The following is a 19,031-nucleotide window of genomic DNA, read 5'->3' on the forward strand; positions in this document are numbered from 1 at the left end:
CTCATGGGTACCTGAAAAAGGCCTGGTAATCTGCAGACAGAGGCATGGTGTCCTGTTCCTGGAGGCAGACGGACAACTGGGAGGAGGAAGAGTCAGACTCTACAGAGCTCCTAGGAAGACCCCATGAGAGCAGGGACTGGTCTAGGCTCCCATCCAGAGCCCTGGGGCCCCCACATTTCAGAGCTAACAGAACAGTAATGTCCCCTTCTACTATCTCCCACCCCACTTTATCCCAATGTCTCCTAGTCAGCAAGGCCTCAAGTCCTCTGCCAGGCCAGCCAGCATCATCTGGCTACCCTGGTTGTATCACAAACCATAAACGTGTCTTTAGAAGCTCCCTTGCTTGTCTTAGTGGGAAAGAGTGTTGTCAACAGTTCCTCAGCCTAGAAAGAGCCACCAGGGCCAAAGGAGCCCCTTAAAGCCATTAGGGGTCCCTTTCCCTTATCCAAGGCAGCCTTGAAATCAGAGGTTCAGGGAAGAGGAAATTGAGAGGGGGTGCTTTCTGACTGTGAAAGGGGAGAGGGTGTCAGTCAAAGAGACCCTCTCACAGCGATCTAGAGGCCTATAAGCACTGCACTCCTGCTGGGTGGCCAGCAGGGGACTGTCCAGGTAGAGGGCCTTGGGAATGGGTGGTTCTTTCCTCATAGGTAGGGACTAAAGAACCTGAAAATAAGTCAGGAATGGCGGTGAAGACCTTTAATTCCAGCACTCAAGAGGCAGAGGCAAGTGGATCTCTGTGAGTTCCAGGACAGCCTGGTCTACATAGTGAGTTCCAGGATGGCCAGAGCTACATAAAGAGAGATCCTGTCTCAAAAACCAACCAAACAACCCCAAAGTAGAATCAGGGGCCACCAAAGTTGTGGAGGAAGACTGGAGACATGGCACCAGCGGCTCCCACATGCCAAGGTCCCTGCAGGTCCTCAGATCTGCCACATTCATGCCATGGTATGGAAACTGTTCATATACCTAGAACCACCAAGGCAGCTTCCCACTCCTAGTTTACTCCTCAGCTTCCCCTGGAGCAGCAAGGGGTGGGGTGGGGTGTGATTGTGGACCTGGGCTCATCTCAGACTTCAAATGCAGTGGGATTTCTTTTCTCCCTCCATTCCCTCCTTCTTCCCTCTTCCCTCTCTCCTTCCCTCCCTCCCTCCCTTCCTTTCTTGACAGAGTCTCACTATACAGCCCAGGCTGGTGTTGAACTCTCAATCCTCCTGCCTCCACATCTCAAGTACTGGGGTTACAGTATGCCACCACATGCTGCTTTTTATACCTATTTGTACTTAAACATGGATGGGGACAATCACACATTAGGGGACAGATACCTGAGACATATCTAACGTGTGTTGTATAAGCAGGAGGAGAGATTTGAGGAGCAGCCTAGAAGCAGGGTTGGGAAAGAAACTGAGCCATTTCATTTTTGCAGCCCACCTGCTCCAGACTGGTCTGTGTCACATGACCAGCCAGAACCTGAACTCAGCTCTCAAAAGTGGCTGGGAAGGTTTTGCACATTCAAAATTGTAAGATCAGTGGATTTTATGTCCCTGTCTGGACCCCATAAAAGGCAAGTGGTCTGACTACCTAGGTCCTCCTCCACGTCAGCAGTGTCCAGATGTTCATGGTCTCCAGTTCACTGCGGCCACGCATCACCCCTAAACAGACACCAGCTGCCCATTTCTCTGTTTTCCTGACTGAGGAAGTGTCCCCAGGTGCCTTCTTTCCCACACTGCCCTCTCCTCCTTGCTGTTTTCTGATTGGCCCAGAGACATTTGACTCAGCAATGTTAGTAATAACAGTGCACGCCCGAGTGTGTGTGTGTGCGCGCACGCACACACACACACACACACACACACACACACACACACACACACACACACACGCACGCATGCGTGCGCACGTGCACACACAAAACCAAGACAGAAACTCTCCAAACTGTGGGGCTTTGCCATGACATCAGATAACAGCTGATTTTTATTTTTCTTCTCAGCAATCTCCTACAGTTTCCAAACTCTCTACAAAGAGCTTTAATATCAAAAGACAAATGAATTGGTATTTAAAAAGAACATCCTCCCCAACTTGAAGACCGAGGTCAAGATGAAATGCTACCTCCTGAAGGAAGTCCTCCTGGATTCCCAGCCAACAGCAGTGGCTCCTCATTCCTGTAACTGAAGCTCCAGGACATTGTGGAAGTGTTCAAGGGCCACTGCCAGGTCTGGTCGGTTGTGTTCCTACCACCAATGTGTTAAAACCAATGTGTGTTAGTAGGACAGAAATCACGCTAGGCCTGGGCCATCTGCAGTGATTTGAAGATCACCCCTCACAAGAACATCAAGCTCTGCCAGTGTCACCAGAGAGGGCCGTCTTGGTCTTCAGAATGTTGGGCTGAAAAAAGTGCCATTTCCCACAGTTCATGCTGGAGGGAGGCTTCAGGAGAGGTGGAAGCCCCTCTGAGGTGTGAGCCGAGGGGAAGCAGCTTGGAGATGGGCTCAGACAGGTTGGCCTGTTCTAGCCCAGGAGCATGCTCTGAGCCAGAGGTGGCAAGATAGAAGTTTATAGCAGGCACCAGCTCCTAGAACCGCTACCTCAAACCGCAGCACTGGCCTAGGACCCCAAGGTGCAGGTGGAAGGCTAGGGGACTAAAGAGGAGGAGGAGAGTGGGGGAGGAAGAGGAGGGCCTACAGGCAGGTGTGGGGAGGCTCACCTCTTCAGGTGTTGTGGCTTCAAAGTTTCTCCAAGCCCATCCACCCTCAGTGCCACCCTTGGGACCAAAAGTCAGAGACAGGCAGAGCGCTGCATGGTGACCACAGGGACAGAGCGGCATGAGCCAAGGCAACTTGGAACAACAGTTCAGGATGTGTCAGCCTCCAAGATCTAACCCTGACCCTGGCTTGGGTCTGCAAGTCTTAACACCCAGCAGCAACAGCTAAGCCCAGAGGTGACCAGTAAGACAAGACCTCAGCTCCAGCCTGAAGCAGCTGTGAGAACATTCCCACAGCCAGCATGACAGTGTGCTTCGGGGACCAGATCTGGAAGTGGAGTAGTCCCCAAGGCCAGCTAGGAATCTACCTATCAGAGCAATAGTCCTATCCCTCCAAGGACCAGTGCCTTCTCTAGTATGCCACTAACCAACCAAGGCTGGGCACAGCACTGAGCCACAGACAATGTGAGCAGATGCCATGCGTGTGTCCTCCCATGAGGAGGTGTGCCGGTGGCCTAGATGCGGCTGGAAGAGGTGCTGCCAGAGCTGATGGGGAGCTTGACGATGTCCGAGTTGCTCTTCAGAGGGGAGGGACCACCTTGGGCCTGAAACCGCATGGACCAGTACCACAGGAAGATGAGGAAGCCTGTAGGCAATGAGGTAGGTACATCATCAAGTGACAAGACCCCATCTGGTCCTTAGTTCCCTCTCAGAGTCCCTCTGTTCCAAGGGTCCAGCCATATACTCAGGACCCTGGAGCCACCAGGGATGATTCAATACAAAGTAGCATATCAGCGGTTCAGCGTTGGCCTTAGTTTAGGCTCTCATACCTCATAGGGGTCAAGATGGAGATACCTAACAAGATTCTGGAATAAATTCCCTCACCCGTTCCATCCCATGGTGACTCCATTGACTCTGACATGGCCATGTGGCCCCTGTTCAGTCGGCACAGCCAAGTGCAGAGGTGTATAGGCCTTTTGTCTGAGTATGGGAGACATGGGATGGAGGAGTGTGGACCCTACTGGTCTCAAGCTGGGGCCTCCAGGGTCCCACCTCCAGCCCTCACTACCTGACCTTCAGGCCACACAACACCCTCCGCCCATCCTCCCAACACTTGTTTAACCACAGGGCTTTTGTTTTTGCCCCTCCTGCACCTGGTATTCCTATACCAGAGTTCCCTGACCTGCACCATAGGCAGGCCACCCTGGGCATTGTGTTAAAATGCAGAAAGAATCAGTGGGTCTGAGTGGGCCACAGTTTGCCTTTCTGACAAGCCCCCAGTGATTCTGACTCTAGTTGACCCAAGACCACTGTTCATACTGGGTGCCACACTGCCATTGCCTACCACAACTCTCCTACTCTGTGAGTCTCCTTTGGATGGCACACTTTCTGGACCACACTGTCTCCTACATGAGGATTGATGGGGCTGCTCATGCGGCAACCCTGGGGCTTAGCACAAGGCTCAGTGCACATAGTAAGTGTTCAATAAAGGCTTGTCTTGCATATGGCCTGGGTATACTCATGAGGCAGCTGAGGCCCAGAGAAGGCAGCATCTGAGGTTCCCTGGGTATTTCTTCCCTTTGTTCTACATGTGAACTGTGTGTACCAGCTGGAGGGGAAAAGGATACTGAGTAGGGGTAGAGCCCTCACCATGCCTACCTTGGAAGGAAGTTATGATGCTGAAGAGGTACAGGATGACAAGCTGGAAGGTACCAGAAGCAAAGGAAAAGAAGACCAAGGCCCAGGGAAGGCCAAGGACCAGGCTGAGACCCAGCAGTGTCAGCACGTGGGGCCACTTCTGACTGTGTGGGCGAAGCCTCAGGATCTGCACCACCATGGTGGCCAGCATGGCCATGTTGAACAGGAACACCAGGCTGAAGAGGCCCAGGTTAGTGACATAGCTAACCAGAGAGTCCCGGATCCAGCACCTGGGTGAGAGTGGGCGGCTCAGTACATAGGAGGCTTAGCTTAGGAGTAGGAATGGCAGCAGGTCCCTGGAGGGTGCTGGGCTAGGCGTCGGGACTGCTCACCATTTACAAGCACTGCTGCCTTTCTGTGTCCATGCCAGTTTTAAAGTAAACTTATTATTTTTAATTACGTGTGCAAGTAGATAGGTTCACATGAGTGCTGGTGTACATGGAGGCCATTAGAGGTCAGAGGTGTCAGTTCTTTTGGAACTGGAGTTACAGGTGGCTGTGAGTGCTGGGAACCAAACTCAGGTCCTCTGCAAGATCAGCACTGAGCCGTCTTTGGTGTCACTTTTAAAGACATGCTGAGTTATGCAGTCAAATAACTTAGAAGAAGGTATTAAGGGAACCACATTCTTGACAGTGCAAGGTTGAGGCAAACCCACCAGGCCTAGTACAAGGGGGTACATGTCATCTACATGGACCAGTGAAAGTATTCCTTCCAGGCCTGGTACTCAAAAGCCCTGGCTTCAGGTCTAGTTTCGAGACGTCTGCTGCCAGCTGGAGTAGGATAGGAGGGTGGGGACTCATCCTGACCCTACCTCCACATCAACCCACTTTCCCCTCAGCTGAGCCACTCGCTAACTACCATGCGACCAAGAGTAAGCTCCCGTGCCCTCTGGGCTGTAGTCCTCCATCAGCCTCAGAACCAGCAGTTGTGGCAAGGAAGCCTGCCGGGAGACCAACACTTCTCCATTGTGGTTCAGAGAAGGGCCAGCTCTGCACATAGGCGCCTGACTGCTGAGGAACAGTCTTTGCCTGTCTTAGTCCCTGTGGTCCTTAGCCCCGGGTTCTGATCACTGCCAGGCCCATCCCTTCAGCTCACTGCAGCCCACAGCCTCCTGGTGAGGGTCTCTGACCCTCCCTTGAGGCCCACACTCCTGCCCCTCCCTGCCCCAGCCACTCACATAGAGGGGTAGATGACATGTTCTGGAGTCTGGCGCACAGCCAGGATGATGGGGCCATAGTTATCCACATCAACCAGCGCCACCAGAGTAACCAGGAAGACAGGAAAACCTGTGGACAGCAAGCAGAGGTTCTGGCTCCACCCTCTGAACCCATTTCCTCTGTTCCCAATAGACCTGAATAGGTCCTCTCTGGTTTCCCATAATGAGTAGGCTCTCTTTCAACTTTGCCCTTTCCTTTGCCCTTTCCCAAGTCTCCCGGGAGGAAAGGCCTGTGGTCCACTACTGAAGCATGATCAAACAAGGAAGATGACAGGATGATGGGGCTGTGGGAGACAGTAAGAGGATATCAGGAACTCTGGCAAAGAGGACAACTTTGACTCACTAATAAGTAGAAATGGAAAGTTCCAAGGAAGGGAGGGGGCTTCACATAGCCAAGGCTGCTCGAGTTTTGTGAATCCTTGGCAGAAGGTGAATGACAGGGACACAGGAAGAGCAGCAAGGGGGGCCAGGGATGTGGGGAAGTCAAGGTCTGTGCAATGTCCAAAGTGACCCATGGTAGGAAACTCTGGATCCCACCCAGTATGACTTGAATAGTCTGAGTCACAGGTAAGGTTACCAGACAAGATCAAATGCCAAGGCCATAGAGACTCTGCCACATAGGTTCTGGGGATCTATAAGGGGGGTCATTGTTGGCCTAAGAGCTCCCAGTCCAGATGGAGGAACTGGTGGGTCTCTATAACAGGGAAGGGCAGAACCTGCTGTCTGTGCTTGGCTAGAAAAGCCTAGTGGACAATGGCTCATGGGGTCCCCTATCCACTGCCACTTACCCCAGCCCACGATGCTCAGCTTGAGCAGGTAGCCAGGGACGTAGGTGCTGAAGACCTCTACCACCAGGCGGTAGAGATTGTAGCCCTCGAGGCCCATCCAGGAGAGACAGGCAAGCAGGGAGAAGTGCAGGAAGATGGCACTGGTACGACAGGCTGCTTCAGAGCCTGCCAGTGCCACGGGTTCACTGAGCAGAAAGCTCACGTCCAGCAGGAAGACAGCCAGCAACAGGTTCATGTGCACTTTAATGGTGTAGTCACGTGACTTCCTCCTACAAAGAGCATGTACTGGTGGGCCAGTGCAGGGGCATAGCCCTATTTCATTCTCCCTCCTCTTCCTCCTCTTTTTTTCCTATGCCCCTCTTCCAGGAAGCCTTCTGTGTTTGCTCCATAGCTGTCTGCCCATGTGGCTGTGAGTAGCTGTGGACACTTGCCCGGCAGCAAAATGTGGTTGTACCTATACTCCAGGATTCTAAGGAGTTCCAGAGTTGCAAACACTGGCCCCACCATAACCATCCCCCACTGACTCTTTTATCCTGTACTGCCCTGGGCTAGCTAGTCCGGTTCACCTCAGACTGTCTTGTCTTCTACACTGTGGCAGGACTGAGCTGGCGAAGTGTCTGCTGCAAGAGGCCTGCATTTCCTAGTAGTCCCCCGCCCCTGTGCCCACCCCTCCACAATGCCAATCACTGTCCTCAGAAGTGCATGCCTAGCCTTGCTGTACAGCTGCAGATGCACCTGGTCACAATGTGCCTGCTCGCGACACACCTGAACCCAATGCTATCCCTCTTCCTGTTTCAGGACAACTGAATACCTGCTGCATGTTTCCTAGAGCTAAGGGTGTCTCCCCTCCATCCAGGCAGGCCCAGAGTCTAACTGACCTCTGCTACTCCCTTGATGTGAGGCCCTAAAAGTTGACTACCCTCTTTGAACGCATGTAGCATGTGGATACTCCATGCAAAGTCACTTAGTCCTATTTCCATCACCGCTGTTCTGTGTGCCCCACAGTTTGGGTTCTCATTGCTCAGATCATCAGTGCTAATGCTGGACTAACTAACGTTACTGTTGGTATCCAATGTCCACTGAGTGAGATGGTCAGCAGATAGCCCATCCACGGCTTCACAACGACGCACATATTTTGGGTAAAGCAAGCCTGCTCAGCCAGAGTCTTAGCTTACAGAGATAAGGTGAAGCTACACTACTTCCTCTGGAATACCTGGAGCAGAGGTAGGCAGCAATGGTGAAGACACAAGCCAGGGCAGAGATGACACAGCCCACATAGGACAGGAGCGTCAGGTAGTGCTTGTGAATGGCTTCTACCTCCATAGACGACACCTGAGTGGGAACAGAATGGCGGCCTCAGCATGCTCTCCTCCAGTGTGTGCTCCTGATCAACTGGGAGCTAGTAAGCTCCTTCCACCCGAATGCCCTTCTGGAGGCCTCTGGAACTTCCTCCCATCCCAGGCAGTCTCTGACCCACAAAGACCAGAAATCATCACCCAAGAAGTAGGCTCTGGCCAGCCTGAGCCACACATAGCCCTAGCTGAGGCAGCTTTAGCTGGGGATTGTCCATTTGACGCTGGTACCAGGTACCAGTTGCCAGCAGAAGCTGTGCTCAGAATTTGAAATCTCTTGAGACCACTGAGGCTTCATCCCTGCGGCCCAGAAGATGCTTGCCCTGTGTACTCAGAAGAGCTGGTAGACAGAGTATGTATTTTTTTTTTTGGGGGGGGGCTTGGTATATTTTCTCCTCACAGTGGATTTAATTAGAATGTAACCATATAGTGAGCCAAGAAAAAAAATCTGGTTTCTTACAAAGGTAAGCTCCCCAGCTTCCCACACCAAGAGATTCTGGGAGCATAAAGTCAGGTCAATAAAGCCCCTGAGATTTAGGGGACTGTAGGAGCCAGTCTTAGTGGCTTCTGGTTAGAGGCATATAAGAAACAGTGTCTTGGCCCAGGCCTGTGGGTGGGAATCTACATTTTCATCACACACCAAAACTTGAGAACAAAGAGCAAACAGGAGCTTTACCAACCAGCACTTAATGACCTGTGCAGCCTTGGATTTGTTACTTAGCCTCCTTTGAAGCAGGATAATGAGAGGAGCTACTTTGGAAGGTTATTTGGGATTAAATGAGTCAACGGGTTCCAAGTACATAGCACAGCACACGAGCTCGGTCTGTGGCCAGACTGCAAGGAGTTATGGGGGAGTTACCTACCATCAAGACTGCAAAGTAGGTCAGATGGCTGCACAGGCAGGATGTCTGTGTGTCTCTGCGGATAGTCTCACAGCCCGCAGTGCTCCAGCTCCCAGGGCTGCTTGCTGAGGGAATGCATGGGACTCGGATCAACCCCAGTCCTTGAGACCCCACCATGTCCTCAGCACAAACTGGACCATTCCAGCAAGCTTTCCCTCCACCAGCAGACCCCTGGCCTCCACCACTCCCCCTCTAACCCCATCTTCTCCAGAAGTCTATCCCTGGGGATCCTCATCTCTCGAAGAGGCCCCTCCAAACTCACATGTCGGGTCGTCAACCCAGAACACACACTGTAGAGTCACATTCTTCTGCGGGGAAGAGAAGAAAGGGTCCTCTATAATTGATCTGTGTTCCTTCCATCGCCAACTCCACATGTTTTCTCTACAGCCTGCCCTGTGTTCTCTTTGCCCACCCCACCCCACCCCATTCCCTCTATGACCCACCCTTCATACTCTCTTCATAACCCATTTTGCAGTTCTCCCCCAATCTGGGACCTGGCTGTTGGGTGCTCTCAGCCAGGCAACCTTTCCATTACAGACAGGTGAGTTGGGAGGGATGGGAGCAGGGAGGGACTTTTGCCCTGAGGATGGCTTGATCTCACTTACCGGCTGTGGCTGGTGCTGGAAGGTGAGTACCACAGGCTCCGAGAGGTTGCTAACTTTGGTGTTCTGCACAACAATACCCAAAACCTTTTCACCCAAGACTTGGCTGGAATTCTTGTCCTAGATATATGAGATTGAGGGGACAGGTTGGAGGTTTAAGTCTGAGAAGAAACGCTAAGGCGGCCTCCACCCACCCTTGCCAGACTACTGTCACTCCTCGCACTTTGCTTTGAGAGCCTTGTGGGTCATTCACACTGTCATGAGAACAGTACCACTTACACCTCTCCCAGGACATTTATGCCTTGCAATGCCCTTTCTGCTTTCGAAGGAGAGGCTTTGGCTCTTGGAGGAGAGAGATTAGCTATTGTCTCGCCGTCTCTGTCAGAGATTTAAAAAATCAGTTCCCCGAGGAGTAGGTAAGGGGAAACTCCATACCTGGAACAAGGCTTGGCTGCTGAAGTCCACTACCAGGAGCCTATTGGCGGCATCCCGGCGACGGCCTCTGGTCTGCTGGAAAAGGGCCCGGGGCAGCAGCACAGAGTATGCCTGGATCTCACTCTGTTCCTCCTGCATATCAAGGACCCTCAGTGCCTGGCCCAGTGGATGCCCCAGGTTCCCCTCCAAACACCTTGCACCAAACAACCCCCTCCTAACCATTGAGCTCTGGGCTATGCCCCAAGAGACCAGGGAGTCAGGTGGCAGGAGTCTAGGCTAGGAGGCCCTCAATGGAGTCTTCAGACACCAGCTCTCCCATGGGCTTTGGATTGTCCCTGCACCCAGGGAAAGCCAAGGGGTGCCATGCTACATGGCATGCTCCCATCTGCCCTTCTAGCCCACTCTACCCTAGGTCACCAGACCTCCTGCTGGGAGTGGATTTGCAGATCCTCTAGCCCGGCTGTGGGTGGCAGCTTCCACACTGTGGCATTGACCAGATCCTCCTCAAAAGATACGGTGTCTCCCAGGAAGTTCACAGAAGTCAGCTTTGACTCCAGGTTCTGTAACTGCCTAGTGTTGGGGAGAGCATGGCGGTGACAGAGGGAAGGGTCGGGACAGGGGATCCAGATACAGAGATAGGCAAGAACAGAGGAGAGGGGACCAAGGACAAAGGGCACAGAGCAGCTGGGTATGGAGATGGGGGAGTGGCAGCGAAGGACATTGTTCTGGAATTCAGTTCATGACTCTGACCCACTTATGCCTGCGCTGGTCCCAGCCACTCAGAGATCAATGTGCTGGACTCCAGGATGGAGTCTCTTGTGGGGAATAGGCTAGGCACTGTCTGGCATATGCTGGTATCTGTCTTTGCTGACAGCACAGCAGGATTCAGTGGGAGGGGAGAGATCCAGCCTCAGGGAAGGTGTCCCCAGCCTCTCTTGACTCAGGTCAGATCTTTCACCAACCCCTAAGACTCACTGGCTGATGAATGCTGCCGAGGGCCGCCTGGGGGCCTTTTGAGGATGCTGTAGGAACTTGTTGAGCAGCTGCAATTCCTTCTTCAGATCGCACACATCCACAGAAGCATTGTGGGAGACCTTCTGTGGAGCATCTGGAAAGGCAACAGACTGCCTGAGGTTGCCACTGAGATCAATGGCCAGCATACACCCCTATGCAACCCTCATGTAGTACACCACACTTTTATTCAGTTTACAGAAGGAAACAAGGGTCCAAGAAGCAGAAGGGACCAGAGGGCACTGAAGCATGAAGCAAGGCTGTCTCCTAGGGTCCACTGCACATGAACATAGAAGGCTCTGAGGGCCCAGGCCCAGCAGATCTCCTTGAGAAGAATGTGGGTTGTGTCTGGGGACCTTACAATCCCTAGCCTCTCTGTCTCCAGGAACCTCTACCTGAACCCTGAGAACTTGGGCATCTCCAGGGACTTGAGGAGACCCAGATGATTAAGGCAAGTAGGAAAAGCATCCATTCCCTAACCCACAAGGACATGGTCCCCAGACCTCCCTGCCAGCTTCCCTGCTTTCCTGTCCTTTGACTGCCACTACCAATCAGCTGCTAGATTCATGCTCTAATTTGTTAGTTGTGTAGCTCTCTGTACCTCAGTTTCTCCTTTGTTGGTGTAAAGGTATGGAATGTTATAGTTCATGTGGCTCCTATCTGCACTTTGTTTTTCTTTTTCTTTTTCTTTTTTTTAGTGATATAATCAATCATTCCATTTATTTATTTATTTGTGTGTGTTTGTGCGTGTGTGCATGCATGTGTGCGTGCGTGCATGTGTGTGTGTCTATACAGCTATGTGTGTCCATGTTGGGTTCCTGCAGAGACCGGAGGAGGATGCAGGGGATCCTGGAACTAGAGTTACAGATGTTTGGGTGCTCCGTGGGTCCTCTGCAGGAGCAGCAACCACTCTCAACCATTGGGCCATCTCTCCAGCCCTTGTACTTTGAATAGAAGCTGGATTGTGGCTCTGCCAGTGTCGACATTTTCTAGTGTTACATCCCCAGGTCAAGTTGTGTTCCCCACTACCCTCCACTTCCTGTGTCCTATCCTTCATGTGTGTATAAATATGACTTTCATGTATATACTGCACCCCAAGACTTGCAAATTATAAACTCTCTCCGTCCTTGCTCTCTGTGAGAGTTAGTATTGATTACCTACCTGACAGGATGTAGAATCACCTATGAAACACACCTTGCTTATGTGGGATTATCTAGATTAGGGCACAGCACCATCCCCTAGGCTTGGGTCCTGGGCTGGGTAAACAGGAGGGAAGCTTGCTGAGCAAGTATTCATCACAGCCTGCCTTCTGACTGCAGATGCAAAGGACCAACTGCCTCAAGCACTGGCCACCAGGACTTTCCCCATCGGGATAGACTGTACCCTAGAACTGTGAGCCAAAATAAACCCTTTCTCCCTTAAGTTACTTTCGTCAGAGCAATTTCTCAGAGAGAGAAAAAGTAACTAAGGCAATGCCCCAATGGCTGAAGAGATGCATGGCCATCACAAAGATCTTAAATCATAACATGGACAGACAAATGGTTCAGGGCATGTGGGACAGGGCTGATGTTCTCCAGAGTCACCGGCTACCCAGCTCCACCTACTATCCTCATCTCTGCTGTTTCACAGACATTCTCCCTGGATCCCGCTCCTCTCCTCCTCAGACACCTTTCATGGCTCCCTACTGCTAGAGGTTGCTGAGGTTCGGTGACCATAGCTGCCATCAGAACCCAGGTCCCCCTCGACAGATTTTCCACTGTGCCCCCCACCCAACAGCCATTTTTCCCTTACTGTGGAAAGAGAAGACGAAGCTGGCAGCCTCCGGCAGGCTGGTGTTCTGGGGGCTCCGCCAGGAGGTGACGGAGGTGGCAAGGAGCGGGGCTCCCTGCTTCAGGCTCTGCTCCTGTTTCCGGAAGCACAGGAGGCTGGAGGCTCGGCTACTCAGCAAGTAATCATTCTTGCCATAGCGCAAGTGGAACCTCCCGGTGTGGCGGCTCCAGTACAGGCAGAAGTGATAGAGCCCTCTGGGTTCTGGGAAGTAATGGGAGGCCTCAGGTACTGTAGGGAAGGGGGCGCGAATTGTGAGGGCCTCCTCCGTGTTCCACACAGAGATGTGCAGCTCCGAAATTTGGTCGTAATGGAGGAGGCTCCGCCGTGTCTGGTTCCGCTGGCCACAGAAACGGAAGTCTTCTCGGGGGCTGCCACCATGGGCATCTGAGGAGACAGAGGCTACAGATGGGACCAGCCATTGGCAACAACCTGGGACTCACACATATTCCAAAGCTCTATGCGCTTCAAGGGTCTATAACATTGAGTCTATATCTGCTCAAAAATTACTGCTCAAAAATAAAATAAAACTGAAAACAAAGAATGATTTCAAAGTCAAAAACTCAGGTTTAATAGACGTTATTTAATGAGACCATAGCTGTTTTTGATTGTAGCGCAAGTGTGCACTGTCTGAGAATGCTCCCTGCAAATGAGTGGGAGGCTGACAGCCAGGCCATGATCCCCATCACATGAGTACTCCCTGGGGTTAAATCTCAGAAGGAAGCTGTCCCCTCAACCAGCTTACACTATGCTTTGCAGACCCACCCCTTACCCAAAGAGTTCACACACAACATGGAGGTATCAAACAAGGTCACAACAGTCCCAGGGCCCTGAGAAAGCTACCTTGAGGCAGGAAGAACAGACTCAGTAGGAGATATGACATCTGCAGCAGCTGGACTGCCATTTTACTCCCCAGAAGTCACTACCTGGAAAAGAGTGAGAGCATTATTGGGGGAGGGGGCAGCCCCACAGTTATTGTTATTGGTGGGGGTAGGAGTGAGAAGTCATGCAGAAACGGTCAAGCCTCTGCAGAGCAGCAAGGGGCTATCAAAAGGCACAGCCACCACTCTGCCTTTGTTGTTCTACCACATAGTCTAGTTGGCTCACAGAGGGTTCCAGAGGCCGTAGAGTAGCCTTTCCAGAATCCACCTGCAGCCACTGTCTTGCAGCTACCAGGCCTAGAGGAGAGACAAGGAAATGGGCTGTCTGCGTTTCCCCTAGGAACCACATGTCACAGACCCTGAGGCTTAGTTACAGGAAGCCAGCCTCTGGGACCAGTCTTAACTGCCTTTGATACCCCCCTACCCCATTGCCTGGGTCCTCTATCTCTACACCACCAGCTGGCACAGTCCCTCCTCATTCAGCCTGCTTGCTCCTGGCCACATTGAGAGATAGCCTAGAGCAGGAAAGCAGCAGGGTGAACTGGCAGGAAGGGTGCTTACTGTAATGGCCACCAGGGGGAACCAGCCACCAGGGCCTGGGAAGCTGGAGCAGAGAAGTGTGATTTTTCTCTTGATGGTCACACACACACACACACACACACACACGCGCGCGCGCGCGCGCACGCACACACAGACACCCTCACCCCTACCCCTGTGCCCAGTGAGGGTCAGCTCCATCCACACCACACTGGCCCATGGGCCACTATTAGCTGAGTGCCAGCTGGCTACCAGCCTGGCCACTCTACCCTACATGTACATGACTGCACACCAACGCTGCATGGAGCTGTCCTCTACTGTTAGCTCTCCCAGCTGGCCCAGGGACCAAGCTGGGTGCTGACATATGCAGGCTACCATTCCTCACTGTGAGGAACTGTGTCAGATCACAGTGACACACTCTTCTGCCACAAAACCAGGCAAAAGGAAGCCTAGAACCCGAGGCACAAAAGGAGTCAATATTTAGAGGAAAACTAGAAGGGCTCCTAGAAGAGGCAGATGTTAAACTCAGCGCCCAGGTGACCCAAGGAGGATCTTACTGTCTCCTTCCTGGGCTAGCCTCATTCTAGTCTAGCTGACCCCTCAAGTGAGAGCCAGTCCCTCACAACACCCAGACAAGAGGAACACCCAGACAAGAGAAAGACCCAGACAAGAGGAACGGAGCTTCAGTTTCTGAGGCCGTGGTCCTCCTTCGGTGCTGGAGCACCGCAGAGAGAGCACCAAAGTTGTGGGAGGAGCTAGTGTGTCTTCCATGTGGGCATAGGCTTCCCTGCATCCGGTCACACCACCGCCAGGCACCCATAACCAGCAGAAGAAGGACCAACATCTGGGAATGGGCCAGAGCCCCTTCCCTTCTTTCTGCAGCCCCTGACACTGTCGTGGTTCCTTTAGTCCTAATGCCTCTTCTTCCAGATAAACTCCTCACTTCAGCTTGAAGCTCACAGATCACTTGAGATTTGATCCAATTTCCACTTTCTGATGTTTAGCCCAGAGTCAACCAACAACTTTATGAGGTTACACAGCTGGAGAGGACTCACGTCCCTCTCAAAGTGGGCCACCATTGTCAGCAGAAGACCCAGGACAGGACAGAACCATATGTCTTCCACTAATCCTCCCCAGAGGAAAGGAGGCCGGAGGGGAGTGAGCTCCCATCACAGGAGAGGCACAGTGAGGCTGGGTCACCCTGGCAACCCATGGAAGCGATCAAACACAAACAAGGGGCCATCTGCCCCCCACCTATTCCCTTTTCCACCCCAGCTGTGAGGGCCACTCTAAAGACGGCACATGCCCCTGTCAGCATTTTTGGGGCTTGAGGAGGTGTTTGTTGTTTGGACCTCTTAGTTAGTGGACTCCAGAGCCAGACTACCTGGGTTCAAATCCCACTTCTATACTTTACTAGTTGTGTGTCCTTGAGTTACTCACCATATTTGGGCTTCATTTCCCTCTCTTGTAAAGAGGATTGCAAATCAAGCCTACCTCAGATGTCATTGTGAGAATCAAGTCTGTTGTTCTCTATAAAGGACTTTGAACCGGGATGCACACAGGGTACCATTGAAGTCAGGTTGTCTGTAAACCTTCCAACCATCGCACGCCTGTCCTTGACCCAGACCCCTCCCCCAACTCCCTATTCTATGCTTCCCTCCACAGTCCTGTGTCCTTTGCAGGTGGCCAGCTTGGCCTTCGGAGCACTTGAGGGGAAATTCCTAGAACATGAGCCTCCCTTCCGGACAGAGTAGCGGGAAGGCTGTGACCCCACCCAGAGAACTTCCCTCCTCCTAGCTGGCCCTGAGTATCACAGACTCCCAGGGACTGGAGAGGAAGGACGATAAGGGTAGGGCCTACCCTTCAGATAACTAAAGGATACCCACATGGGTCAGGGGGAATACCTTGCTGTTTACCCACTTAGCATATTCCTCCCTGAGCCCCTCCCAGGACTGTCCACCCAACCTCCTACTCCAACGGGCACAAGGCAATGCCTATGATGGAGCCCCTACTGCCCTCTGCAGGCATCCTAAGACCTGGTCACCCTATCTCCACAGCCTGCCACCTAGGCAGAAAGAGGGGCCTGTGTGTTCTAGAAGCCACATCTTAGAAGCAGCGGCCCACCTCCTAGGGACCACCTCTGGCCTGTGCAGATGAAGAATGGCAGAGCAGACCAACCTTGACCACCAAATACCAAGCCACCTGCCACACACAGCACTGCCCAAACCAACAGTTATGAGAAAGTGGATCCGCAGCCTCATCCCAATAGTAACAGCAGCATCTGGAGAATAACCAGGTCCCATGGTTTACCAGTTTACAGATGTGTAAACTGAGGCCACAAAAAGGCTGTCTATCCTAAAAGCACACAGGCCTGCTGCCAAGCCCTCTCTCCAAAGATCCCTAAGGTACACAACCCCTGGTTTGCGGTCCCCCCCCAGAGAGAAAAGCAGGAGCTGTGGGGGGTCACAGGCACACGGTGGACAAGCCCAGCCTAGAGAGGAGCTGCTGGGCTGAGCCCCCTACTCTCTGTTCCTTCAGAGCAGCCATCCTTGACCTCAGCTTCCGGTAAACATGCTGAGAACAGAACAAGCAGAGCCAGTCTAACACAATGGAGGACATCAGAGTCCCCAGGGAGTCCCGAGAATAGAGGGGGCAGGGCTGTGTGAGCCCAGATACCCCTTTCCTAGTATGACTGGTTGCTGGGGAGTGGTCCCCCACATGGTGGGCAGCAGTCCCAGAACTCACTTTCTCTCCAGAGGCCTGAGTCACTTCCCCTGCCATCCTGTGTGGACCTGCGTCACCCACCTAGACACTGCCAGCTCCTGGAAAACCCATTTCCTCCTCTGACAGAGGTGGAAGTTGAACTGATAGGACTAGAAGGGCTCTGAATTAACTCTTCCCAGGCAGCCACCTAAAGTGTCCAGTGGGACCCCTTTATAACCACTGGGGTCACAGGTTATCCCAAGGGTACCCATCATAGCCTCAAGCCATGTCCTGGATTCTGAATGGCAGATTCCCACTGTGGTCTGCTCAAAGCCCAAGTCTACAGGAGTACCGGCTGCTTCCCAGCCACGCACAGCCCTGTGTGCCTCCCTGCCAAGAGCCACTTAGAGGGGCCCCAAACTCTCAGTGCACGGGAACCCACCCCAGGAAGATACTTTGAAAGCTAAGGCCTGGGTCCTGAGCACACAGCTCAGGTGGGGTTTGGAGCCCGGCTTTAGCAGTATTCAGTGATTGACAGGTCACATGTGGGAACCAGGGGTACTCAGCAGCTGCACTTAGGCAACACCAGAGCAAGGAAAGGGCCTGTTACATTTACTCGGCTGTGAAGGAACAAGCCCTGGACAGGGACAAGGGGCAATCCTCCTCTCCTGATTCCTGTCCCGTCCCCATGACATCGCACATGGTCCCCAGTACTTGGCAAGTGGCTGGTCATCTGAGAGGCATCCCACGGCATAGCCCAAAGAAAATAAAGCCCATAAGAGGAAGGAGGGAGCCAACTAGTTTCCAGGTCTGAGCCTCTTATGATCAACCCAGGATCTATCTGGGAGACAGAGGAGAGGCCCAGCTTGCCATCAGCTACTTTCTAACACAGGGCTGTGGAATGTGTTCCTTGAGAGTTCTGGAGGCTCAGGGAACAATAGGGGCCTTCAGAGTAGAAGCATGCAGAGCTGCGAGTGTGCATGCCCACAAGCCCATGAGTGCACACTTGCAATGTGCACTGGGTGAGGAGGGAGGTGAGAAAGGCTGGAGTCAACTATGTTATCTCTACAGAGGAGGAGGCTCAGTCAAGGCCAGAGTGGGCGCAGGGCACATGAGCTTGCACAGGCTGGAATGTGGGGCCTCATAGAGCATGGGGCTGAGAGGACCCTCCCTCTGACACCTTCCAGGCTTGGCCCATCAGGACAGCTCCCTATTTACAATTACTGCATACCCAGACGCTGAAAGGAGATGCATCTCAAATCAGGGGACCAGTGCTGCCTCTCCGCTCAGCCACACCTCAGTTGGCTATGCCACCAGCTTCTGAGCACGATGCTTGTAAATGCCGGGCCCTGCTTTCTTCAGCTGCCCTGCACCACAACTGGGTGACTGACACCCAAGCAAGCTGACCCCTCCAGAACCTACCCCTCACTGAGAAGGAGCAATGGGGACACAGGGCAGCACAGTGACCTCAGGCTTCAGGAATCTGTCTAGACTGCATAATAAAAATCAAGTTGGCACCTGCTGGAGGCTGGCAGGTCCCCAGGCCTTACCCACTAGGGCAACCTTCATTTTCTGTGTTTGTTTGTTGTTTGCCTCACACTTAGCCTGGGCTGGCCTCAAACTCACAGCTATCCCCCTGCCTCTACCTTTCCAGAGCCACCATACAGGGCACAGTTGCCATTCTAAACCCAGACTTGCTATAGGACCACATGGCTAGCACAGGTTTCACCTTCCTGTGATTTCCTACTCATGTCCATGAGCTGCAACACCATTCTGCCAGCCCTGCCCCATGGGAGGAGAGATGTGGCCATTGAGTGCCAGCCAACTGAGGGCCTGTGGGCACAAAGGATTCTAAGCCTCAGTTGCTGATCCTTCCATAGCTTCCCATTACTGCAAGTATACACGCACACAGGAGGCCCTAGGAAGGCCAAGGATCTTCACCAAGCATGGATGGGCTGGCTTTGGCCACTCACTTAACTGTCTTTACATACAGGCCGTTCCCGTGGTGCCAACTTGTAGCATTCCACTGTCCTGGGCTCAGGCCTCTGTCTCTTCCACAGCTCCACGATGATCAGTAGACAGCAGACAGTGTGTGGAGCTCAGGAGGGATCTATCCAGGATGGTGAAAGGGACTCTGAAATCCAGGTCCCCTCCAGCAAGCACATAGTACCAGCACCAGCGGGGCCATTGCCACATGTGTCCCAGGGCTCTCAAGTCTATATAGTCCATTCACCTTCCTCTAATTCTGGAACAATGCTTATGCAAAAACAGGGAACTTAAAATGCAAAGGGCTTACATCACTGCCAAGATCACATAGTAAAGGGAGAGGCACACCATGACTCAAATCAAGTCCATCTAACCTCAAACAATGGTTCCAGCCACTG

General features: G+C 52.7%; 1 protein-coding gene across 5 annotated transcripts in view; it reads right to left on the reverse strand.

The window, feature by feature from the left end:
• Positions 1-1,950: 1,950 nt before the first annotated feature.
• Adgrg1 (adhesion G protein-coupled receptor G1) overlaps positions 1,951-19,031 on the reverse strand; it is a 36,512-nt gene continuing 19,431 nt past the window's right edge. For 4 of the 5 annotated variants that reach the window (XM_051201957.1, XM_051201954.1, XM_051201955.1 and 1 more), the window contains exons 2-14: positions 13,370-13,452; positions 12,491-12,913; positions 10,664-10,796; positions 10,111-10,258; positions 9,689-9,820; positions 9,257-9,373; positions 8,914-8,959; positions 8,613-8,716; positions 7,611-7,729; positions 6,398-6,666; positions 5,571-5,679; positions 4,355-4,623; positions 1,951-3,341 (exon numbers count right to left, since the gene is read on the reverse strand). In XM_051201957.1, coding sequence (XP_051057914.1) covers positions 3,211-3,341; positions 4,355-4,623; positions 5,571-5,679; positions 6,398-6,666; positions 7,611-7,729; positions 8,613-8,716; positions 8,914-8,959; positions 9,257-9,373; positions 9,689-9,820; positions 10,111-10,258; positions 10,664-10,796; positions 12,491-12,913; positions 13,370-13,430 — 2,061 coding nt within the window. In that variant the 5' untranslated portion in view covers positions 13,431-13,452 and the 3' untranslated portion in view covers positions 1,951-3,210. Of the gene's footprint in view, positions 3,342-4,354; positions 4,624-5,570; positions 5,680-6,397; positions 6,667-7,610; positions 7,730-8,612; positions 8,717-8,913; positions 8,960-9,256; positions 9,374-9,688; positions 9,821-10,110; positions 10,259-10,663; positions 10,797-12,490; positions 12,914-13,369; positions 13,453-16,689; positions 16,714-19,031 lie in introns of those variants that run through there. The other variant, XM_051201959.1, reaches the window with a different exon arrangement.

Source organism: Phodopus roborovskii, unplaced genomic scaffold (assembly GCF_943737965.1).
Source record: "Phodopus roborovskii unplaced genomic scaffold, PHOROB, whole genome shotgun sequence".
Lineage (NCBI taxonomy): Eukaryota > Metazoa > Chordata > Mammalia > Rodentia > Cricetidae > Phodopus > Phodopus roborovskii.